Genomic DNA, 26,493 nt, shown 5'->3' on the forward strand with positions numbered 1-26,493 from the left:
AATAAACTATGCAGGATTTAAAATTAGGCATGCAAAATTAGGGCCCGATACCAAGCTCATTTACTTGTACTCGTAAAAAATACCCCCGATACCAAAGACCGATACCTCACGTGACGTAACTGACAGAACTTTCCGTGCATAGGAGACACCGACAGCAGCAGCAGAAACAATGTCAGCCTCAGGGGTGTCGAAATACTTCAAAATTAATGATGACAACACACACATTGCGAACTGCATGCTTCCAATCACAATTCGTCATGGATTATTGAAGGCGGGATAGGCGGAATCGCACTGAATGACACAGATCAGAAGCGTGCTCTCTGGCACGCGCAATCCCAGTTCACTCAGACAACACGCAATCAGTTCTCTACGCGCCTGAATGGTCAATTGCACACATAGTTGTCAAAATGTCCATTTTATTGAGTATCTCACGTAAATACAGTCAGTTATGGCTTTAGTGGACGTAAACATTTGGGTGTCAGTATCCATGGATTCGGTCTTAAAGGGACCGTAGCCTATATTTGTCATTAATGTTAATAAAACAACAAAATATGTTAAATAAATATATACATGGTAAATAAACCTACTGTATCTTAAAAAACAAGTTTATTTAATTTGTAGCTCTATAGTATTTGTTGTATTGTTTGTAATTTGTTTGTAAATTTCTTTTTATATAACAATTATAGATATTGGTAATTATGCCCTTTGTAGATTATTGGACAATTTTTTGTTCTTTAACAAGCACATCATTTTTTTTAAACTTTTTTTTCATTAGAGTAATAATAAAGAAGCTGTCCTACATTCATTAGTCTCACTGTGCATCCCTATTTAAAATAATAATAATTTTGTTATGTTGGAGCCAAAATTATTTTATATACATTTGATTATAGTGACATTTTTGCCATTCAATCTCTGAAGACCCACATTTCCCATTATAAATATTGTCTAATACCAAAGACTATAGAATAACACAAGACGTGTCACTCGTATTGTTTTGAATGGGAGAAAGTGTAACGAGCAATATGGCGGAATAAGTCCCGCCTTCTAAATAAGAACCAATCGCCGACTGGTAAAGTCATCGCGTCACTTCAGCGGCTGTTAGAATCACCGGTTTCTATAGAAACAGTCATTTAGGTCTGCGCATTAGCTTGATCCAGCCAGAAAAATACAGTTTTTTGTCATGATTCAAGCGTTTAGAAACTAAATTTATGAGCCAGTTGTTGTTAGATTTCACTGGTGATTTCAAGTATGAACTTTAATCGTAAGGTTGGCGAACAGTTTTGGAGAATTTGATGTTTCCCCATTCAAAGAGATAGGGCATGATGCCCAGGATGCCCGAGAGGCATTTCAAAGATGGCCGCCGAGTGAAATGACTTGTCTTAAAGGGACTTTGGTAATACCCTGCAAAAACAAGAACAAAACTATACAAGATTTTAAATAATAATAGTAATCATAGAATATTTGATTTTATTAAATTTTTTGTTTAATTAAAATAATTAGTTCTGGTCCTGTGTTGTGTTGCAGCTGAGAACGAGTGATTTGGAGTGTGTGAGAGTTATATTCGTGAGGGCTATGAGAATGAGTCCCAGTATCATAACCATGCAGTGAAAACCGCTAAGAGAATACTAAACTACACCAGAGCAGAGAGCAGAGAGGATTTGGAGAGTGCAGAGCATCAAGACCAACAGAGAGGATATCAAACCGCTGTGTGATTGACAGGATGAAGCTTCCTGTGTGACAGAAACCACAGCATCCAGATCAGAGCCTGTCAGCCCATGTAGACCCCTTTAGAATACACTACGGTAAAAGTAGGATATTACCATATTAGTGTGCAAATGTTTGTAGGAGAGTAATCCAAGTTGCCAAAACCATCATAGACAATTAGAGGGACCAGTGCCCCCGCCCTAGAAATAGCCTTATTATTAGCCTAATAATATAAATACTTTTTAAGATGTTTTTTTCAATGAAACGCTGAGTCAAAATTATTTATACTGCAAAATATTAGTAGGCTCAGTTTCAATTAAAAAAAGGTCCCACTTTATATTAGGTGTCTTATGCACTAAGATTTAAATTAATCATTTGATACAATGCACTTATAGTGTACATGTTTTTACATTGTACTTGTATTTAAAAAAAATACCTGCATGTAATTACATCTATAATTATTATTGACACTTCCCTTACACCTTAACCCACCCTTAAACCCAACCATACCACTAAACTGGTCTCTAACTGTACCCGTATCCACTTCAATAGCAGCAAAAGTGTTTCGAAATACAACATAAACACAATAAGTACATTGTACTTATCTTGTCCCCCTGCAGTCGATAATTTGATCCTTTAAAACTCATCTTTGATCACCAAAATTACATATTTAAACATTTTTTCATATCAACAAAAAATACACTGGGATAACCTTCTTTCGAGACTCCTCTACTAGTTCGCTGTTAATGATATGCTAAAGCCCATCAGCCCATTGACGTGATTGGTTACAAGGTAATTTATGACGTCAGAAACACCAGCGATTTCAAACCGTGGGTTTGAGACAATTTTTCACTGCAGTTTTAAGGAGAAAATGAACCTCAGCAATGGTGTTGACTTGTGAATTTGCACATGGTTTGCTTTAAGCTTATTAAAAACACCACATAGACATATAAACAACATTAAAAACTTGATTTTCACCACAGGGGGTGTGACCAAAAAATATATATATAAACATCATAAAATATACCTTATAGGCAAAATTGCATACATTTGATTTGTTTAAAACAACTGAAAATACTATTTGGCATTAAAATAAAAATGCTATTGGAAAAGAATGAGAATAATTCTCCGAAAACGTTTGAGAAAAAAAATACTACTGCAAAAGAATGAGATTCTCAAAAAAAAAAAAAAAAAAATTCTCTGAAAAAATTTTATAAATATTTTTTTTTTTAACTGGGTTTTACAAAGGGAAAATTGTGCATACACACTTTTTAAGGATGAATTCTACAGAAAGTTTTATACATGAGGGCAGTGTTAATTTCTTTGACGAATAATTTTCGTCATAATTTTCGTCAACGTCATTTTTTCACGGACGAAAACACAACAATGACTAGGGCTGGACGATATGGCCAAAATTTATATCACGATATAATTCTAAATTTCGGTCGATACGATATAATTCCGATATCGATATGAACTATATAATAGCCTCAGAAAAACTGCCAAGAACGGCCACAATGGATGTCTGTACCGCACCGAAACCGTGACCCTAAAAATAGGACTACTGTCAAATAAAAATAAAGAAAATAAGAACAAACAATCAAACTACAAGCAACATCACAAATAAGTACAATAAAGCAAATATTCAAATAAAATAAACAGTGCTTTTCAGGTTTTTCAGGTATGTAACAGTAGTTTTCAGGTACAGAAAATGGATAAAGTAATCAAATATAAAATAACACTGCATATTATCTTTACTGTATATAAGATGAATCATTATTGAAGTTACAAAAACTATTCAGTCAAGAGCAGTGAGTGATTTCTTTGTTATTTGATTTAACATTAAAAACAGGCAGCAGGAATAGTTTTTTTTTCCCTTTAAGACAACCAGTACATATACTGTTACACATGCGCTGTCTTTCTCGACTGTTATACGTTCACTTAAGACATAACTGACTATGTTTGCTAGGATACTCGACAAGACGGGCATGTTGACATCATTTTTTGTATGAATGTGGCCGTCGAAGCGCAAGACTTGAAAGAGAACTCAGTATTTGCGCGCTGTCTGAAATAAGCGTGTGCGCGCTTCGGATGAGCGCACACAAATCTTCTCACAGCTCGTGCGAGTTCTCTTTCGCGTCTTGTTCTTGAAGGTTTAAATCAGCAAGGCTCAAATGAGTTTAGTTTAAACACAGATAGCAATGTGTGCTGTTCAGGTCTCACCTGCGTTCGCGCGCTATCAACACCCGGGTGATGACGGCGTAAATGACTGGACATGAGAGCACACGGTACTAACGTTAGCTGTTTACAGTTTACAAAGAGTGACTGTTCTGTCCACGCTTTTTGATTATCGTCGTTTTGCGCATCCATCGACTGAAACATACATTATCTGAACTGTTTTCCACGTTACTATTTTAAACAAACCATATTAACCAATAGATACGCTGATGGCAGCGTGTCTCTGTGGTGTACGTCATCACGCAAATAGCCAATCTTGTTCTGCTCTTTCTAACCGCTGCGCCTCAAGTCAATGAGAAATGCTGTAATGTATATCGAAATACCGGAAATGTGTTTAAAAATCATATCACCGTTATCGAAAAGAATTATATCGCGATATATATTGATATTGAATTATTGTCCAGCCCTAACAATGACTAAACAAAAATGCGTTTTGAATGACTAAAATTATGACTAAAATCTACTCTAATTTTCGTCAACAAATAAAAACGAGATGAAAATGAAAGAGGGACGATTTGGAAAGATATCCAGTCAGGACTGCTGTGTGGAAGATTTGAAGTGTAATGTGCTGATCTAACCGCGGGAAAAAGCGGCGCTGTTGCACGCTCTACAGGCTCGTGCAGCAGCAGCACTTCAGACTGCTTCACAATTAATGAATAGCGCACATTTATGCCAAGGGATTGCTTATGAGCTAATGTTGATGAATTATGGCAATGTTTACTACACAATGTGTATATGGTAGTATGTTTTAGGCGGTTGTAAAATTGCATATTTATCACCTTCATGAGTAGCCTGCTACAGTGCAGACTGCAGACATTTCTGAATATTCTGTATTTCGGGATGGTTTATAATTATTATTTTTTCCTGGTTATTATTGTTATTTTGTTTACACAAACTGTATTTAATTTAATTTCTATTTAATTCATAGTAAACTACTGTATCTTCTGTCACAGGAAGGAAGGACTAAGAACATTATTGGACACATTATTCAATATATTTTACAAGTATAAGGGTTATTATAGTTAACTAAACCTAAAACCAAAGAAATCTTCATTACTTGAAATAAACATTGACTGAAATAAAAATAAATATATAAAAATGTAAACTTATTTTGTTTCATCTGGTTTCTAAGCTTTAGCTTAACCTGAGGTATTAAAATAACAAACAGAAATAAAAACATATAGACATTTAAAAGCAGAACTAAAAGACAAACACACAAAAATATACTAAAACTTTTAACTAAAATTACAATGAAAGCAGAAAAACTAAAAATCAAATCTAATAAAAATTTTAAACGAAAACTATAATAGTACCTCAATGAAAAGTGTGTAAATGCCTGAAAAGTACTGAATTTTGCTCTCGTGTCTTTTTGCACTTGAACAGTCAAAAACCATCTGCTTTGGGGAATTTTTTGGGAAATCTACAGTTGGGTGAACATAAACAGTTTGGGGAATATCAGATGTGCCTATATCAGTGTATAGGATCTGTGTATTGTTAGAGAAATGCTTAATGCTTTACAATTTAACTAAATTAGATTTTAGTCGACTAAATCTACTGTAGATTTAGTCGACTAAAATCATATAATATTTAGTCAACTAAAACTAGACTAAAACTCAAACAATTTCCGATGACTAAAATATGACTAAAACTAAATGGCATTTTAGTCAAAAGACTATGACTAAAACGAAATCAAAATTTTCTGTCAAAATTAACACTGCATGAGGGCCCTGGTGGTTTTGCTTGACTTTAGCAGCACCACTAAAAATATAAAGCAGCTTTTGTCTCTTGTAAATTCAGCTGTATATACATGTTCTAGTGTGTTTTGTTGTGTGTAAGTGAGCATCACCTCTGAGCCAGTAGCTGTGATCGCGTCCCTGAGGGTGATATGAGGTTGATCTCCAGGTCTCCTCTGCGAGGGTGGACGATGAGGACTCGCACCACCACGTGCTCCACGAACACCACATGTTGATCGGGCTGTTCGCTGCAGCCTGTGGTCGAGATGCTGGCGTTCTGTTTCTGATCTGCTCGAATGTACCTGCAAGAGGACCCAAGGGGGTCAGTGGAGAATGGGACAGAATCTAAAACACAGATCTGCATTCAACGACCCAACATTAGGCTCTCATGAGTGAAAATATGAAGATTAAAAAAAACTTCCAGGTTACATGACAATATAGTCAATAAACGGTTACTGATTTTTAAAAAGATTCTAAAAAGCTTTTAGAACCCTGATATCAACTAAGGGCATTTTCAGACCTGTAGATCATTTGCTTTGTTCTGAAACGGGGACTTAAAGGCCCAGTAGGTGATCTGGGAAACGCTAACGTTAGCCAGCTAGTATTGAAAGCATACGATCCCACCCTCTCCGCAAATCGACGTCCAAAGCCACGCCTCCTCCAAAACACATGAAGGCACACACACACAGCTGCTATCGGCAAAGCAAGGGACGGTGTTAAACCACCTCATGTCTCAAAGCACATAACATTACAACAATAATGACCATAAACTTAGAGAGCTTGTACTTGACTGCTGCAGATTAATTTTGCCGTTGATACTGTTGACTTGGAAATGCATAATTACGAGTCTGACTGAACAGCTCCGGTTAGAATGTCACGGGTTGCCATCTCTTAATTACGGTAGTTATGGTGTGAACGCGGCATAAGCTCGTTGTTTTCATTCGGTAGGAGCTGTAAAAGGTGGCTGCTGTTTGTTTGCGGTGCTCTGTGACTGAGGTCTGTCTGTATAAATTCATCATAGCATGAAACAAGCTGATGATGTATGATGTCTGCTTGAACAGGGTATTTTTATTGTTTTTATAATGAATTTTTAATGTTTTTATAACCAAAAGATGCTATGTGAAAGTTTGAAACAGAAAATAGTGGTTTTCATCTTGCCAATTTCTAGGTAAAGAAAACACATTTTTACTCAAACTAATCAAAATGGATTCATAGCGTTTTGGAACCAAACTCTTCAATTGGTTGAACATTTTATGGTCCTACACCTTCCACAGATGATATATTTATAAAAATACATTTAGACCGTTTAACATAGTGTTTGCTATTAGGATATGAGGAGACTTTCAACCAGTATAACAAAAAAAAATTCTGTAGAGAATCACCTATTGCACCTTTAATTTTTCACAATGTTGCATTTTGGATTCTGTTTGCTTTTACAGGGCAACATTTCAAAGTGTATCAAAGTGTGTTCATGCAAGTCACATGTGAGTAGAACTGTCCTCTCATCGGTCAGAGTTAACATATTTACATTCCTCTGTGTCATCCATCAAGATGAATTGACAAGTTTGCTCCATGAGCTTATTGTGGCTTTATCTGTAGCTGTTGTCTCACACAAAATCTAACTGATAAATGCAGTTAGTGTGGGAATCAAGGCTTCATTTGGTCAGCTCTTTGGTTTTCAACTACAAAAAAACACTTACAGAATCAGACACTACTGCTTTTTATATAACACATTTACCATTGTGAATTATGAGACCGCTTGGTTAGTTGGTCCGCTGGGTCACATTGCTTTCTCACCTCAAGTAAGCTGCCGAGTTCATTTTCAATCGACTGAGACCACCTTGTTCAGACGATCTCAGAGCAATTGTTTTGGAGTGGATCTGACTGTGTTTGCTTTGTTCATACATTCAAACCAAAATGTATTCAGACACCTTTAACATTTCATTAATTAATACAGTTTATTCACTATAATGCTAATAAAATATGACACAATCTCAGAGTTAAACTGTGTCAGAAAAAAATTAATCTTAATTATTTCAGATAACACTTAAGCAAAATATGGTCAGGTCAAAGTGTCTGAATAATTTTTGGTTCCAAATGTTTATCAATTTTACTGGTAGTCCACTGTATGAAGAATTTTTGGGTATAATATGTCACAGACTTTATTTTGCTATCCTCACTTACATAAATGAACTATAGTGTCCTGCACCCACTAGTAAAAATATATCAAAAATATAAACAAAAATGTCTGAATGATTTTGTATATGCCTAAACAAACTGAACTAAGGAATAAAATGTACCAGGTTCTGAAAAAAATTGCTCCAAATGAGCCAGATGTATATATATATATATTTAGTTATTATTTTTCAGGTTATATGACAGTCAATAGTCAGTAAACTGGGAAATTGATTTTAAAAAGATTGTAAAAGGTTTTTAGGAACTTGAGACTAATATTTTTTAAAAGGAAAGCGTGAAATGAGAAAGTGGAAATTATTATTATTATTTTTTTCAAAAAGGTCAAATAATACCATAAACGTATAAACATAGTCCTTACAACTTTTGCACCATATGCGCTCCACTGTAGCTACTTGATACTTTTATGGTACATTTTTTTTCTTTTATACAGTTTGGCAATGAAAATCTACATCCACTTTCAATGTATGAAATTACATTTGATCAGAGTAACATTTTGTTTCACAGAAGAAACAATATAATCTGAATAACATGAGGGAGAGTAAATGATAAGAGTAAGTGAACTATTACTTTCAATGTAGAAAATGCATTCTCTCTGTCACTAGTGCATTTCTTGTTTGATGTAAATGACGGCTGCTTTGTGTAATCGCTTGCCTAAAAGTAAAAACTCCCAGTTTTCCCGGCTGTCCTCAATTATTCCTGGAGTAAAGAGACATTATGCAATGACAGAGACAAACTGCCTCTTAACATGATAAATGGCTGAACTTAAGATGGAGCAGAGTATTCTGAGGACAAGTGGTCTTCTGGGAAAGTCCTGCCTCCTTTGAGTCACTGTCAAAAACCACATGACTTTATTTACATCTCTTGCTGTAGCATTTACACTCTTGAGTATGATGAATGAAATCCTGTCAGACGCAGAATGATAATATTTCCGATATGAGCAGTCATAAACGCTACCACAATATCATAATTATCAAATTGAATTATTATAGACCAACTTTGCAAATTGGAGATGTCAATTAATGAGTCGTGGTGCTTGTGAATGTAGTGTACTAATTTAGTATGTGTGCATTTTGTGTACTATTCATGAAAACTAGAGAAACGTGACTACTGGGTTATGAAGTGGCAGGTTTGCATGACTAAACTACATTTCCCATAATCCTTTGTTCAGCTAGATAATCATACACCTTATGTGGATCGTTAAGCTAAAAAGGCAATACAAAAATATCAAATTGCCTGACCCGTTCATTTTATTTCAACCTAAATCATTTATATCACATAGTAGGCATCAGAGCGTCTGCATTACTCATAACCTTCCCCTTAATAGTGTGAAAAAACAAGCACATTCATTGTCCTATTCACATTGCAATGCCGTATCGTGGCTCGTTAAGCTGCAGGATCATCTATCCGGGCAGTCCGGGAAGCTCGTTTTGTTTATGAAAGACTTTTTTCTTTGGGAGCAACACCGTTTCAATGGTTTTATAATAGCGACTGTGCCGTTTTATGGTACTGCTGATAAACAACAACGCACAGATGGCAACAAAATTAGTCACTTGAGGTCTGAGCCATTATTTAGCACATGTTCAGAAGCAGTATCACCCAGAAATACAATAGGTGGAGAGCGCTATAGCCTCGTGACTGACATTCAAAGGAAAATGTGCTTAAAATGGACGGTTGTGTCCCTTCAATTTACTGTAACATGACAGCTTGTGCTGAAATTTGAGGGGAACCTCAAACTTCCCCCTGAGATGAAACCTGAGGGGAAACAGCATCCATATGGAGACCAGGCATAAATGTTTAAATATATTTCAATGTAAACAAATAAATGGTTAAACATATGCAAGCAAACTATCTAATCATCAAGCACAGCATCATTGTTTTATGGCATACAGCCATTACATTTTTCACTTCATAGAGCCAAAGGAATGAGAGTTCCAGTTGAAACGTGGCCAACGCACCAGCTAATTCCCTCTCAATAGCCATGTGAGCGTGAGATGCTATAAATAAAACCCAATCTATGATCAATATCAAAGGCTGCGGCAGTCATGCACACAGCCAACAGTATACACAGACTGTGTTTTGAAGCGGTAAACAAATGAAAGATTTGATGGTTTAAAAGAGAGACGGGTAAACAAGGGACTGGGGTGGACATTGTGCTCCTGGATTTTCACTCTGCACCCTTTATCAGCAAATCAATTTCAATTCAAAAATCGATTAAATTTGCTATTCAATGCTATCAGGCACAAAATCAAAAAATGGCATAGAGCAACACAAGGAAAATGATTCACAGATATTGTGCATTTAATTAATAACCATATTTTAGGGGATAGATATGTGTCAGCTGATTACATAATCTAAGATAATGAAAAATATAAAATTTAAAGTTATTTATTATATTTTTTCCTTTACCCAAAATTTATTTTAACATTGGAAATATACATTTTATTATATATTTTGAAAGTTTAAATGAATTATATTTTCAATTATAAAAATATATTTCATGAAGTCACACTGTACAGTGTTGTAACTGTTAACTAAAACTATTAAAAATATAATTGAAAAAGCTGGAATAAAATGAAATATAAATATTAGATGAAAAATGTAAACCTAAAACAAAATGGAGAAATTTTGCCATGGGAACAAACTGAAATACAATAAAGTAAATGTAAGTATTAAAATTATTAAAACTGAAATAAATATAAATGAATGCTAAATAGAAAGAAAAAATGACAAAAGTACATAAAGATTTTTTTTTTTTTTTTGCAGCAAGTCACATTTTAAAGGATTAGTTCACTTTCAAATGAAAATCAGCCCAAGATTTACTCACCCTCAAGCCATTCTAGGTGTATATGACTTTCTTCTTTCAATCTGAGATATTTTAATAAATATCCAGACTCATCCGAGCTTTATATTTGCAGTGAGCGGGACCAACAAGTGTGAGCTGAAGAAAGTGCTTCCATCCACATCCATCCATCATAAACATACTCCACACGGCCTTCTGAAGTGAAGCGATGCATTTGTGTAAGAAAAAAAAAGAAAATCCATATTTAACAAGTTATGAAGTAAAATATATAGCTTCCGCCAGATCGCCTTCTGTATTCAACTTAAGAAAAAAGTGTAAAACTCTCACAGTTCAAAAAGCTTACGTCCTACGCCTTCCCAATTCAGCTTACGGAAAAAGCTTAACTGACACAACGCTAGTTCCATTTTTTTCATAAGTTCAATACGGAAGGTGGTCTGGCAGAAGCTAGATATTTTACTTCATGACTTGTTAAATATGGGTATTTATTTTACACAAACGCATCACTTCACTTCAGAAGGCCTTTATTATCCCCTCGGAGCCGTGTGGAGCACATTTATGATGGATGGATGTGGATGGAGGCACTTTCTACAGCTCATACTCCTGACCCCTGTTCACAGCCATTATAAAGCTCTGATGCATCAGGATATTTATTAATATATCTCCAATTGTGTTCATCAGAAGGAAGAAAGTCATATACACCTAGGATGGTTTGAGGGTGAGTAAAGCTTGGGCTAATTTTCATTTGAAAGTGAACTAATCCTTTAAGAGCACCAACTGCATTAAAACAATGGATATTTTGCCTTTGATTAATTTATTTACTGGATTTCTGGGGATAGATGTGGGGAAGCTAGAAATGTGTTCGAGAGAACAATGTTTTACTTCTGCACACAAAATGAAATGGCCTTTTATGTCACAACTGCTGCAGTAGTGGTGAAGCTCTCCGAGGAACAGCTGCAAACAAAAACAACACAACACAAGCACAGTTTAAACAGTGTGAACGTACCATTTATTCTTTATTGCTTTATCAAGCCCATTGTTCAAGCCCCAAAACAAAGAGTGAACAGCAAAAACAGCTATTGTTGTGGAGCCTGTTTAGCCGACAGTGAGAAATGTACAGGCTATAACATCATATTCTTCTATTGTGTTTACACTATAGTGACCAGATGTCCTGTCCTATTTACAAGCCACATCTCATCCTGATGAAGTTACATACAGTCATAATTAGTCTTAGTTTTAGTTTGACTGCTATTAAAAAATATTTTAAAATGGCATTGCTGTGATTTGTCCTGTTTCTATCCCAAAACACCAGCTGCAGTTTGATGTGAAGTCTTAAAGAGATTAATTTACCCACACTCATGTAATTTCAAACCTGGCTTACTTAATTCTGTGGAAAATAAAAAGAATAATTCATAATAATGTTCAAGCTGCTCTCCTCAGTACAACAGCTGCATTTTTATAATCATCTACTAGCAGAGTCGGAATAAAAAAAGTCGCATGTAACCACGTCAAGAATTGGCAAAATACGATTCAAATTTCATTTGGATTGTTAGGGGTGGTTTAAATCTTTTCTAATCCGATCGAGAGGACATGTAAACAAACCCGAAACTGGAAAGTACTGCATATGCGCATTATGGTGTAACGACGTATGACACGTGGAACGAGCTGTAGTTGTTGTTGAATGAAGTGTCATTAATGACTGTCGTGTCAATCTAAAATTCTCCTTCCACTCATCGTTTGTGAAGCGGAGCAGGACAACATCCCACCAGTACTTGTTTCAGACTCTCATCCACAGATGTTTTAGGCACAGGAATGGGCTATTTTATTGCTTCATGCACATGTGCTCGTCATCTCCTAATTAGGACCCGGAATAGATACAAATTATAGGGTTAGTTCACCCAAAAATTTCTGTCATTAATTACTCACACAAAGCAAAAAAAAAAACCTTTATTCAACAATATTTAGTGACGGGCAGTTTCAAAACACTGCTCATGAAGCTTATGAATCTGGCAGTTTGATACGCGCTCTGAACCACTGATTCGAAACAAAAGATTTGTAAATCTTCGAAGCTTCATGAAGCAGTGTTTTGAAATCGACCATCACTAGATATTGTTGAATAATGTCATTATTTAGTTTTTTTTGGCGCACAAAAAGTATTCTAGTCGCTTCATAACATTAAGGTTGAACCACTGTAGTCACATGAACTGTTTTTTTAACCCTCATGCACTGTTCGATTTCTGGCAACTGCCCATATGGTCCGGGTCAAATTGACCCTAATTAGATTTTATACAATTCCCCAAAAATCACACTATGAAAAAAAAAACATATAATCATGTTTAAATAATTAACTTTTAATATCAATATTTTTCACACATTACAAAGAATAAATATCTGAATTTATGATTAATAAAAATATTTTTAACCACTATTTTTAAGATGGCCCCTCCCTGGACCTGTGGGACATTTACAATTATACATTTATAACAATAATATCTTAGTCTAAACCTAAAGTAATCTTGACAAACTATATATCGTTTGAAAACCTAGAGTCTTTCAGATTTGGTGACTGATTTTCAAAAGAAACGACAGCACAATAGATAAATAGCAATAGATTCTTCATTTGCGATGCGGTGCCAAACTAACACACGCTCTGATTCTTTCCTCGTGTTTTAGGGATCGAATTCAAATCAAATATTAATATTACTGCTAATGAATAGGATGTCTACTTCATAAATATTTTGAAAAGTATGGAAAATATGGTTCAGATCACTCAAACCATATATGGAAATCGAAAAGTCACCGGTGGAGTCTGGATGTCATCTAGTGAAAAAGTTTGGTACTGCGCACAAAAAGTCTTACTAAAACTTGTTTTTTTGAGATATCAACCTAAAATTCGGCACAGAACTTGTTCAGATATTTAATTTTGTTCAGATTTTCTTGATGTTTTAGAGTTGAAAATGTTTTGTAAAATATATATTTTATATAAAATATAAAAAATATATATTTTATATATTTTATTTTTATATATTTTAATTTTTTTTTAAACTTTACTTTTACAACTTTTTTTCCCCACAATAATCTGTGAAGTGTTCCCTTAAACTTAAGTCTGTGCTCTGAAGTATTCAAACTTTTTTAACAATTTAAGTTAGAAAAGTCATTTTAATATCTATGCTCAAAAAGTGGGATAGATAATTAACAGGTAAAACAACTTTATATTTCCACAAATTTTGAAAATAAAAAGCAGTTAAACTCATTAAGACACTGACACATCAGTACTAGAGTTGAGGAGTTCTGACGTACAACACAGAAGTTTTTTGTATTTTGGGTCTGTAGTTGATTTTGAATGGTTGTCTATATGGGTCAAATTGACCCACGAACAGTATGAATGTATAACATTTCTGTATGCACATTTCACAATACATCAGTTTGTTGAAACTTTGCATGCATGTTCATGACCCTAAATGAGAAAAAGTCAAAAAATTTCAAGAAAAAATACAGGTTAACTGATGTTTCCAACAACTCAAAAATCAAAACGGGTCAAATTGACCCGCAACAGTACCCAAGGGTTAAATATGTCTTTAGTAGCTTTCCGGGCATCTGTAAGTTTTAATTATCTTGCTGGCAATGCAGACCTCACTGAGCCATCGGATTTCGTCAAAAATATCTTTATTTGTGTTCTGAAGACGAACGAAGGTCTTGCGGGTGTGGAACGGCATGAGGGTGAGTAATTAATGAAAGAATTTGCATTTTTGGGTGAACTAACCCTTTAAGTCTGCCCTTTAACACAAAGAAAATAAGCAATATATGAGAACGGTTAGTATGCGCAAACAGCTGGAAACTATATTTGTGTAGTGTGCGCATGACAAAAAATCAATCCCGATTTCAAGCTTGTGACATAAACGTGCACATCAACTCGATCACTTTATGTAGCGAAACATGGAAACAAACGATGTCCATGTAAACAGCTAATAAAAGCAAATGCTGATCACAGCCAATTTTCCCTGAATAACTACTTCATTTTCAATCTATTCCTCACACAAAGTCATGAACTCTTGATTTATATAGTGCTTTATACAATATTAATACAAGATTGTTTCAAAGTAGCTTTACAGTGATAACATGAAAAATAATACATTTCGGCTGTTGTTCAGCTGAAGTCAGATCAGTGTTGATTCAGTTCCTATGTAAAGATCATCAATTATTAAATTAGTTAATTTCATCTATAAAGCAGTTCTGCAAAACATAAAAAATGTCTTTGTTCAGCTCAGTTCAGTTCTCATACAACAGCATCAGTGCATGAATTAAGGCTCAGAATGTAGTGCAGATTTAAGTGTAGTGGAGATTTACTGTGGACTCTGCTAAACATCTCTGGTGTTCCAAAGGAAAAAAATAAGCCATTCAGGTTTGGAAAGACATTAGAGAGAGTAAATGATTGCAGTTTAAATTTTAGGGTGAACTATTCTTTTAAAGTTATCAAGAGAGGGTGCACTGTAGTTCTTTGACCCGTTAACAGAACAGTATGTACTACATCTGCTGCTTCCTCTAAATATGGAGTGGCAAGAAAACATCTGCCGTGCATGTGAATAATTATACAGTTGACAGTTTTAGTTTCAACAAATATATGTTTGTATTTTATTGTCTGGCATCTGACAGATTAATTTCAACTATCTTAAACTTTCTAAATGCACGCTCACTTTTAGAAATCTGTCTAAACAGAGGACATGATTAAGACACTGGTTAACCACTGCAAAGTGTAGAGAAATGCTGATCATTCAGCACTCAGCATGTTAGCTGTGTTTTCTTATTGTGTTGCTTTGCATTTTCAGTGTTGCTTTTACAAGGAGACTCTGAAACCTGTTTTCAAAAGTCAGGGAGCCTGAAAATGCTGTTGTTGTGTAAATGAACGGCCAAAACGCATAAAAGTTTTCCATTTGTAGTTGAAAACGGTGTTGTGTAAATGGCCCTTCAGTTTTAATCCAAAACAAATAAAATGCATGATTTTTATTATTATTAATCAGTCTAAAATGGCACAACAATGATTATTATCCTGAAACACTAGATTGTTGCATTTCCACATTTATGTTGCTTCTGTGCATTTAAAATACAAAGCAACATCGGCTCATTTTCCTGATACAGTATAACACTTTTATATTTTATATTTTAGGGCCAGTTGTTCAAAAAGTTTAATCTGGATCAGAATGATCTGGAAATCCTGTGTTAAATCCAGGATCAGATAATCAATCTGACATGTGTTCCGGTTTTTCAAAGCAAAATTGGATTAGATCACCTTGATCCAGATACACACTTTTTCAGATTACCAAATCTGGATTACTAGTGCTCTACGGAGCCCCTAAAGAGACATAGTGATAAAAAGAATATGAGATGAGGGGGGAAAAAAATTATCTCAAAGAAAAGTTCAACCGAGAAACTTTGATTATGATTGTACTCATGTATTTTACAAACAGCGATAAAACACTTTGAATTAAACAATATTTTTGTTTGGTATTTACAGATGACTGGGGGTTATTTTAGGGAACCAAAATCTCTAATAATTAAACAAAATAATAAACTAGAAATGTGTGTATTACATGATAAAAATGTTTTTTTACCAGTTTTAAAGTTCTTACATTTTTGTTCCTGAAATCCACCCTTCTGATAGAATCAGTATAATCTAGATTTTTTGGATCAAAGATATCCCAATCTTACTAAAAAGTGAACACCACAAACTGACGATTTTATCCAGATCAAAACCAAGATTGGATTTTGTGATCTAAACTGATTTCAGAATGAACAACCAATTTTTTAAAGATTTGATCCAATCCGATAGCCGACATCAGATTAGATTACTTTTGAACAACTGGAACTTCAACTAAATGTTTTAACGGCATATTGACTTTTAAAAATTTGGTTGGATTTCAATTTTCAAATTGTTGTGCATTAAAAAAAGACTAGTGTAAATCACACCAGGCCTGATTTGAATGTGCACTTCTCAACAGGACATCTCTGACCTGTCCTGGATTTTTATAGTGGTCATCTGGACATTCCTAGTCTAACCCAAATATTTGAACCTACCAAACTTCTTCCTACCATTCAAACAGAGACTATTTACAGTTAAAAAGTCATCCAGTCTGCCTTTACAGGTCTACTCCATTCAACTGTATCCATCACAAATGCATTCTGGTAAATAGAGAAATGAACAGTTACCATGAAATCAAAATTGACAGTTTTTTTCAACAATATTACAGTATTTATTATAAATGATGTACCTTTTTAAATTCATGTTACTCATTATCTTTAATCAAAATAACTTTCCCTCCCTCTTCCAGCGACATCTCTTTTCTCTTGGGTTTACTCGTGCAAGGGCGGGACAACCTGTCACTACTGTTCATTTTGTCAGCTATTTTTTTTACAACCATCCAACTATCCAATCAATTCCCCAGGGATAAAATCAAGCCATGCCCTACATCTGTTCTTGTTCTCTAATATATGTCACAATAGGGGAGAAAAGAACATCACAACTTGTTTCATGTCGACTTTAAATGAGTCATTTATTTATAACATAACAGTAACAGTTAGTTCTTAAGTCAAAATTGTCAATATTTTCTCACCCTCATGTCATTTCAAAGCAATATGATGTCAAAGCACTCATGTTTAACCCTAAATAATGTTCAGTTCTGTGCAATTTAGATGCTTTCATGCTGTTCATAACTTCTTCAAGCATTATGATGAGTAAGTAATTGCACATCAATCTGAGGTTGGGGATCGTCAAATCAAGATTCAATCCAAACCTTTCTGCTATCAGCCAAACCTGCAGATAAAAACAACTACCTGTCCAACCTGGGGTGTTTCTGGACAAATGTCTTCATGCTTGACATGTGTCTAAAAAGTTTATTGAGAGATGTGCTGACAGTTCTTTAATTCAATAAGCTGGCTCGGACATGAGGTCAAGAGACAATCAATAGCTGCTGCTTCATTTTGACAATCGATTTCTTTCAAACACCCATGTGGACCCAGACACAGAGGAAGAGAAATCAAGCCATGTGATGTCCTTGACTGAGGACATATGATGTCATTGACACAATGCATTAAAGACATGCATCAGAATGAGCATATATGCGTCAGTGACAGTCCTAGTTTGAATTCAAGTTTAAAGGTGCCATTGAACGTTTTTTTACAAGATGTAATATAAGTCTAAGGTGTCCCCTGAATGTGTCTGTGAAGTTGCAGCTCAAAATACACCATTTTTTTAACTGCCTAAATCCGATTCATGTTGCGGCCCCTTTAAATGCTCACGCTCCCCGCCCACGAAGCTCGCACTTGCCTTAAACAGTGCATAGACAAAGTTTACTGCTAATATAACCCTCAAAATGGATCTTTATAAAGTGTTCGTCATGCATACTGCATGCATACGTCGGATTATGTGAGTATTGTATTTATTTGGATGTTTACATTTGATTCTGAATGAGTTTGATGGTTCTCCGTGGCTAATGGCTAATGCTACACAGTTGGAGAGATTTATAAAGAATGAAGTTGTATTTATGAATTATACAGAGTGCAAGTGTTTGATAATGAAAATAACGACGGCTCTTGTCTCCGTGAATACAGTAATAAACAATGGTAACTTTAACCACATTTAACAGTACATTAGCAACATGCTAATGAAACATTTAGAAAGACAATTTACAAATATCACTAAAAATATCATGTTATCATGGATCATGTCAGTTATTATTGCTCCATCTGCCATTTTTCGCTATTGTTCTTGCTTGCTTACCTAGTCTGATGATTCAGCTGTGCACAGATCCAGACCTTAATAATGCATTGAACATGAGCTGGCATATGCAAATATTGGGGGCGTACATATTAATGATCCCGACTGTTACGTAACAGTTGGTGTTATGTTGCGATTCGCCTGTTCCTCGGAGGTCTCAAACAAATTAGATTTATATAAGAAGGAGGAAACAATGGAGTTTGAGACTCACTGTATGTCATTCCATGTACTGCACTCTTGTTATTTAACTATGCCAAGATAAATTAAATTTAAATGTGCAGATTCTAGTACACAGCTAACAGAAGACAACATTAACGCACTGATTATAACCACTGCAAAAGTTTAGTGAAATTCAGATCTACTCAGCAGTATATTGTTTATTAATAGCAGTGCTATTAATTTATTTTCAATTTCAGTGTAGATAGAAAAAATCATTAAAATAGAAAACAATTAATTTCAATTGTAATATCTGACAATAGTTTTTACAATATTTCTGATCATATAAATGCAGCCTTGGTGAGCATTCTTTAAAAAAAAAAATGCATAACATTTTCAAAAACATCTTACCAATCACACACACTGACAGACATTCTTTGAACACTTTCACCAACACTTAATCAGCTGATTAAGCAGTTTGTAGTGGCACTTTTGGGTCAAACTGCTTGCAAATTAATTACCATTCGGACATAAATGTGATCCACCCCCATCTTATTTAAATTGGATTTCACGAATAATTAAGTTTGTACTAGTTGGTGATAAAGATGGCCTTCTCCTGTTATTATCTGTTATTAAAGGAAATACGCAATGCAGTAAGCCAGAAAAAAATGCAGGTCTTATATTATCACTAAAATGTATTAAAACAAACCGGTATAAAGCTTTAAGGTCACAATGTTTCATCATGCCCTTCAACATATCACCATGATAATCTGCCTTTCAATACAGTGACAGCACATCCTCTGAGGCCAGATATGAAAGGATAGAACATCCCTTTCAATATAAATCAGTAGTTGGATGTGCCCACGAGATATCAGAGTTCAAATTAGGCCACACAGAACAGTCGAGTATTCAAACTCCGTTTCAGAACAAATGCTGTAGGACCCTTGAAGCTCCGTATTCCCACTCGGCTGGGATGTGAGTCTTTTCTGTGTTGATACGAAAATAGCATTGGGTCACTGTTGTGTTTGCTTGAAAGCATACAATGATCCAAGACAGCAGAAAATGGTTCATGCAAATAAGAAAACTATGCTCAAGCTCAATAATGGCCGAAGTGCACTACGTAGATGCTTCTTTAAAACTGTAGTTTGCCACAATACTGTCACGTTACGGCGTGGTTTTATAACGCGCACTACACAGGAGATTTGAGGGAACAATATTTAAAGGATTAGTTCACTTTCAAATAAAATTTTCCTGATAATTTACTCACCCCCATGTCATCCAAGATTTTCATGTCTCCCTATTCTACTTACAGAACGAACGCAGCACCAGATAAATATTTTCCGTAAGTAGAATAGGGAAGGCGTAGGACATACAGCGTACGCTTTTTGAAGAATACGAAAGTGCAGTTTTTGCAGAACCACTTGGAAGGCGATCATTTGTTTTTATAAAGCATATACATTTTTTTTTTTTTTTTTAGTGACTGACCGTTTCTCTAGATAAGACCCTTATACCTCGTCTGGTTTCGTTTAAAGCCCTTTGAAGCTGCACTGAAACTGTAATTTTCACTTTCAACCGCCTGGAGGCCACTGAAGTCTACTATAAGGAGAATAATCCTGGAATGTTTTCATCAAAAACCTTAATTTCTTTTCGACTGAAGAAAGAAAGACATGAACATCTTGGATGACATGGGGGTGAGTAAATTATCAGGAAAATTTGATTTAAAAAGTGAAGTAATCCTTTAATAACTTGGAAGGACATACAGGAGAAAAAAAACAAAAGCTATTACACTAAAACATTGATGCTGAAAGCAAGAACAGAGAGGCACTGGATGGTGGGAGAGGCCAGGGCAGTGATGATGGTGGAAGGAGCCAGGAGCAGTAGGAGCCAGGCGGGGACTCAGACAACAGCCAGGGGGACAGCAGGGGGACAACTCATGGAGCCGAAGCCAATGGAGGTGGAAACCAAGGTGGAGCTGAAGAGCCAATGAACCCATGCAACATCGATGCATCTGGAGACTGAGGTGGAGCCCCAGCAATGAGTGTCTGAGGTGGAGCCTGGGTGCCAGGGGACTGAGGCAGAGCCGGTGTGTCCGAGGACCAAGATGGAGCCAGAGTGAAGGCAGAGCCTGAAGGAGCTGCAGGAGTGGAGGGACAAAGCCCAACTGAAGGGCCATGAGTCTATGGCGCAGGCAGACAGATGTCTGACCAAGGTGGAGCCGGAGGGACGAGGGAGCCTGGTAAAGCTGAAAGGTCAACGAGCCGAGATGTAGCGATGGACTCAATGGCTAAAGGCGGACATAGGGAATCCTCTTTCCAAGGCGGAGCTGGTGACTGGAAGATCAGAGGTGCATCCAGTCAGCATATTGGAGTTAAAGGATTAGTTCACTTCAGAATTAAATTTTTGAGATAATTTACTCACCCTCATGTCATCTAATATGTTTATGTATTTCTTTCTTCAGTCGAAAAGAAATGTTTTTTGATAAAAACATTCCAGGATTTTTTTTCCATATAGTGGACTTCAACAGCTACCAATGGGTTGAAGGTCAAAATTACAGTTTCAGTGCAGCTTCAAAGGGCTCTGCACGATCACAGATGAGGAACAAGGGTTTTATCTAGTGAAACGATCGTCATTTTCTAAAAAAAATCATGTATATGTACTTTTTAACCACAAATGGTCGTCTTGCACTAGCTCTGCTATGCAACGCGATCCTCATGTTGGAAAGGTCACGTATGACATAGGTGGAAGTTCAGAGCAAGTGTTTACAAAGCGAATATGCAAAGACTAAGCCAAACGACCAAAAAAAAAAAAAAAAAAGGTAAAACAATGTCGGACAAAAAGTTGAAGTTGGAGGAGAAAATAAGCTGTTGTAGTTCACTATATGGAGAAAAATCCAGAAATGTTCTCCTCAAAAACCTTAATTTCTTCGATTGAAGAAAAAAAGATAAATATCTTGGATGACATGGGGGTGAGTAAATTATCAGGAAATTTCAATTCTGAAGTGAACAAATTCTTTAACAATGGAGACACAGAGGAGTTTACGGGAACCAGCAGAGGAAGTGTCAATGGAATGGCTGACTTTGGAAGAGGAGACTGGAGAGGGAGGCTGGGTGGGAACTCTGGAGACACAGGAGACTTTGAGTTGGGCGGAACCAGTGGAGACAGGAGAACCAGGGAAACATCCTCTTCCATTTCCTTAAACAATGCAGAGGCCAGCTGCAGTTCACTCTCAGGTGAGATTTTCCTCCATGCTCTCATACTCACGAGCAGTCCCACGGCGACGCACCGTGTTGCTGGCTCACGCACCTGGTCAGTCTCTTGGTGGAGCTCAGGCTCCAGGGCGATGGTACGCTCAGTCCTCTTTACTGGCTTATGCATCCGGGTCAGTCTCTCGGTGGAGCTCGGGCTCCAGGGCGATGGTACGCTCAGTCCTCTTTACTGGCTTATGCATCCGGGTCAGTCTCTCGGTGGAGCTCGGGCTCCAGGGCGATGGTACGCTCAGTCCTCTTTACTGGCTTATGCATCCGGGTCAGTCTCTCGGTGGAGCTCGGGATCCAGGGCGATGGTATGCTCAGTCCTACGGTTGGCTCTGGCATTCGCTCCGTGCAGTGTGGCTGGGCTCTGGGTCTGGAGTGGGGCTGGTGATGTCCTCCACTGGGATGGTGAACGCAGATCCGTTGTTTACCAACACCCACTCCACAAACGCAGAGAAATCCTCTCTGGGACCGTTCACTGGAAGGTGTGCACTGGAGAGCACAAAGTTTCTTGGGGGAACGCAAAACTTTTGCAAGTGAATTCAAAAGCATTGAAATAATTTATCACCATGTCCCCTTAGGGGCTTCGTACTTCGTACTCTCTTTATCCCCTACACGTACATAGAAATAGCATTGGCTCAAATTCAAGTTTGACCAAACAAAAAAGTAGCAAGTTTTGCAAAAAAAAACTACTTCTTTTGCATGCATGAAGCATTTACTCAATATCCAACAGCACTGGGGCACTAAAAAAATTGAGATATTCCTGGAAATGCGGTCACTTTGTCATAAAGCCTAGTGGCTTGCCAAAATATCTCAGTAATTCAGACCTCTTACAGGTTATATTGCAGGGATTTGAATTGAGATTTGAAGTGTTGTACTGAATGCGTAAGTGATTCATGGCGCTCAAGTGGACTATCTCAACATGTCTGCTGATTGTACACCACTCATAAAACCAACGTGACACGTCATTCCTCTCTGAGGCCGAAGCAGAGCAGTGATTCATGTTATGAGCTAATAACACTTAGACATGCTCCAGTTACCACCACTGACCTCCTGATCATAATAAATGCCTCTAATTATTCCCATTAGAATCAGATATCGCTTTCAAATGAAAAAGCAGGGTTTGTTGCAGATATGGGTCAATTTTGAGGATGTGGTGTCTGGAAAAGAATCAGTAGACTGTTTTTTTTGGGGAGGGGGGGGGGTGGTTCGAGGTTGGAATGAGATGAGACAGTAGCTGGAATGGGTGGTATGATAGTATATACAGTTTCCTAATGTTGATTATTTTTTAAATAATGTAAGACTTACTCATTTGTTATGAATAATCATTGGGTTTGTGTGTATTAAATTCAACGAGAAAACAATCAAATGAAATGAGGCACCTTTCATTTGTATTTAATTAAATTGTATTACCAACAATTAGGCATTGCCAGAATGAGCATTCAGTCTGGGCTCTTATGCTCACCAAGGCTGTATTTATTTGATCAAAAATACAGTAAAACAGTAACATTTTGCTACAAAATAAAAGAACTGTTTTCTATTTTAATACATTTTGAAATGTAATTTATCCTGTATTTATAATATAATATGCTGATTTGCTGCTTAACATCTCTTATTGTTATCAATGTTGAAAACATTTGTGTTGCTTAATATTTTTTTGGATACAGTGAAACATATTTTTCAGTATTTTTTAATGAATAGAAAGTTCAAAACAGCAGCATTGATTTAAAACAGAAACATGACATAAAATTGCTCAAAAACTTAAGATTTTAGTTATGCCAGTAATGCCACCCACCCCTACAGAGATACAATATTGTGCAGAAGTGAAAGTTATATTTGCCAGTGTGAAGGAAAAAGTGAATCTGTCCTCACCGGGTTCTGCGGTCAGATGTCTTGGTGCAGGTGTGCTGAGGAGGAACGTTTCTCCACTTTTTGGCTTCCACCACCATGGCCTCAGCATCCACCAAACCAAAGCCATACAGATGACTAACTAGTAGCCAAAAACACAACAACACACACACTCGCTATTAACCAGGTACGGCTGTCAGCTAAATGTCTGGATTAGAATAAGTCCATCTTTATTTATTTAGATGAAATGTGACATTAATTATTATTTAGATGAATTATGACATTCATGCAGAAATTTAATTCACACAACTGTGAATGTCACCAATATTTGGTTTTAATGCCATATCTAGATAATGTCAAAATTTAGAGTGCAGGACAGATACTTTATACTGCTGATATAATAAAAATAATTCACTTTAATGACAGCAAATGAGACATACAGTAAATGTGTCAAAATTATACAAGTGCTGGTCATATAATTAGAATATCATCAAAAAGCTGATTTATTTCACTAATTCCATTCAAAAAGTGAAACTTGTATATTATGTTCATTCATTACACACAGACTGATATTTCAAATGTTTATTTCTTTTAATTTTGATGATTATAACTGACAACTAAGGAAAATCCCAAATTCAGTATCTCAGAAAATTTGAATATTACTTAAGACCAATACAAAGAAAGGATTTTTAGAAATCTTGGTCAACTGAAAAGTATGAACATGAAAAGTATGAGCATGTACAGCACTCAATACTTAGTTGGGGCTCCTTTTGCCTGAATTACTGCAGTAATGCGGCGTGGCATGGAGTCGATCAGTCTGTGGCACTGCTCAGGTGTTATGAGAGCCCAGGTTGCTCTGATAGTGGCCTTCAGCTCTTCTGCATTGTTGGGTCTGGCATATCGCATCTTCCTCTTCACAATACCCCATAGATTTTCTGTGGGGTTAAGGTCAGGTGAGTTTGCTGGCCAATTAAGAACAGGGATACCATGGTCCTTAAACCAGGTACTGGTGGCTTTGGCACTGTGTGCAGATGCCAAGTCCTGTTGGAAAATGAAATCTGCATCTCCATAAAGTTGGTCAGCAGCAGGAAGCATGAAGTGCTCTAAAACTTCCTGGTATACGACTGCGTTGACCTTGGACCTCAGAAAACACAGTGGACCAACACCACCAGATGACATGGCACCCCAAACCATCACTGACTGTGGAAACTTTACACTGGACCTCAAGCAACGTGGATTGTGTGCCTCTCCTCTCTTCCTCCAGACTCTGGGACCCTGATTTCCAAAGGAAATGCAAAATTTACTTTCATCAGAGAACATAACTTTGGACAACTCAGCAGCAGTCCAGTCCTTTTTGTCTTTAGCCCAGGCGAGATGCTTCTGACGCTGTCTGTTGTTCAAGAGTGGCTTGACACAAGGAATGCGACAGCTGAAACCCATGTCTTGCATACGTCTGTGCGTAGTGGTTCTTGAAGCACTGACTCCAGCTGCAGTCCCCTCTTTGTGAATCTCCCCCACATTTTTGAATGGGTTTTGTTTCACAATCCTCTCCAGGGTGCGGTTATCCCTATTGCTTGTACACTTCTTGTCCTTCCCTTCGCCTCTCTATTAATGTGCTTGGACACAGAGCTCTGTGAACAGCCAGCCTCTTTTGCAATGACCTTTTGTGTCTTGCCCTCCTTGTGCAAGGTGTCAATGGTCGTCTTTTGGACAACTGTCAAGTCAGCAGTCTTCCCCATGATTGTGTAGCCTTCAGAACTAGACTGAGATACCATTTAAAGGCCTTTGCAGGTGTTTTGAGTTTATTAGCTGATTAGAGTGTGGCACCAGGTGTCTTCAATATTGAACCTTTTCACAATAATCTAATTTTCTGAGATAATGAATTTGGGATTTTCCTTAGTTGTCAGTTATAATCATCAAAATGAAAAGAAATAAACATTTAAAATATATCAGTCTGTGTATAATGAATAAATATAAGATTCAAGTTTCACTTTTTGATGTTATTCTAATTATATGACCAGCACCTGTACACTAGTTTTACATAATATTTGTTCAAAATTCACTTAATCACATTTCTGAAAATATAAGACTTGTTTTCAGGGAATATATCTTGAATTAAGTTTAATTTTCATACTACTGGCACAGTTTATTTTCATGATTTAATCAAATTTAACAAAAGATTTTTTGCAGTGCAGATTTGCAAATTGCTCTCATGCATTCAAACACATGATTTGATGTTCTATTCCACTAAAAATAAAAATAAAAAGTACAAAGAGTTTGATGATATTACTATGCATTTGGACATACTGTGCGTGAGTCATACATAAAGTTAAATGGATCATGAGTCCACTTTATTACTCACTTGTGGCAAATAAAATAAATTATACTACACACCACACATCTACATTTAAAAAATTAAAAACATCAAACTGCAAAGTAAATTTTGAGGCTTTTACCTTTATGTCCTGCTGCATTGGTTTTCCAGTCAGTGGCTTTCAGGTGAGCCTGTCTCGACGTCTTTACAAGGAGATGCTGGACATCTCTCCAGGTGATCAGAGGACTGAAAAATAAATTGTTAGAGAAAAGAGAGAAGCCTTTTGAGTTGTATTGCTCTTTTGAAAATGTCCTCTGTAGAACAACAGCTATTTCATTTTATTTGCAAATTTAGTAAAGATTTTTTTTTTTAACAGAATTGAATATGAATTCTTCATCGAGGCCACTGTTTTGCTTTCCATCTGAGAGGCTCAGTTTGTAGGGGCTTTTGAGGCACTCTTTCAATTTAGTGAAACAATTGCATCC

The 26,493-nt window shown here is 36.3% G+C and overlaps 1 protein-coding gene across 3 annotated transcripts in view; it reads right to left on the reverse strand.

Moving 5' to 3' along the window:
* pcsk6 (proprotein convertase subtilisin/kexin type 6) overlaps positions 1 to 26,493 on the reverse strand; it is a 164,463-nt gene that overhangs the window by 94,534 nt on the left and 43,436 nt on the right. For 2 of the 3 annotated variants that reach the window (XM_067401398.1, XM_067401397.1), the window contains 3 exons: positions 26,151 to 26,254; positions 23,719 to 23,836; positions 5,789 to 5,977 (listed from right to left, as the gene is read on the reverse strand). In XM_067401398.1, coding sequence (XP_067257499.1) covers positions 5,789 to 5,977; positions 23,719 to 23,836; positions 26,151 to 26,254 — 411 coding nt within the window. Of the gene's footprint in view, positions 1 to 5,788; positions 5,978 to 11,442; positions 11,623 to 23,718; positions 23,837 to 26,150; positions 26,255 to 26,493 lie in introns of those variants that run through there. The other variant, XM_067401399.1, reaches the window with a different exon arrangement.

Source organism: Chanodichthys erythropterus, chromosome 11, assembly GCF_024489055.1.
Source record: "Chanodichthys erythropterus isolate Z2021 chromosome 11, ASM2448905v1, whole genome shotgun sequence".
Lineage (NCBI taxonomy): Eukaryota > Metazoa > Chordata > Actinopteri > Cypriniformes > Xenocyprididae > Chanodichthys > Chanodichthys erythropterus.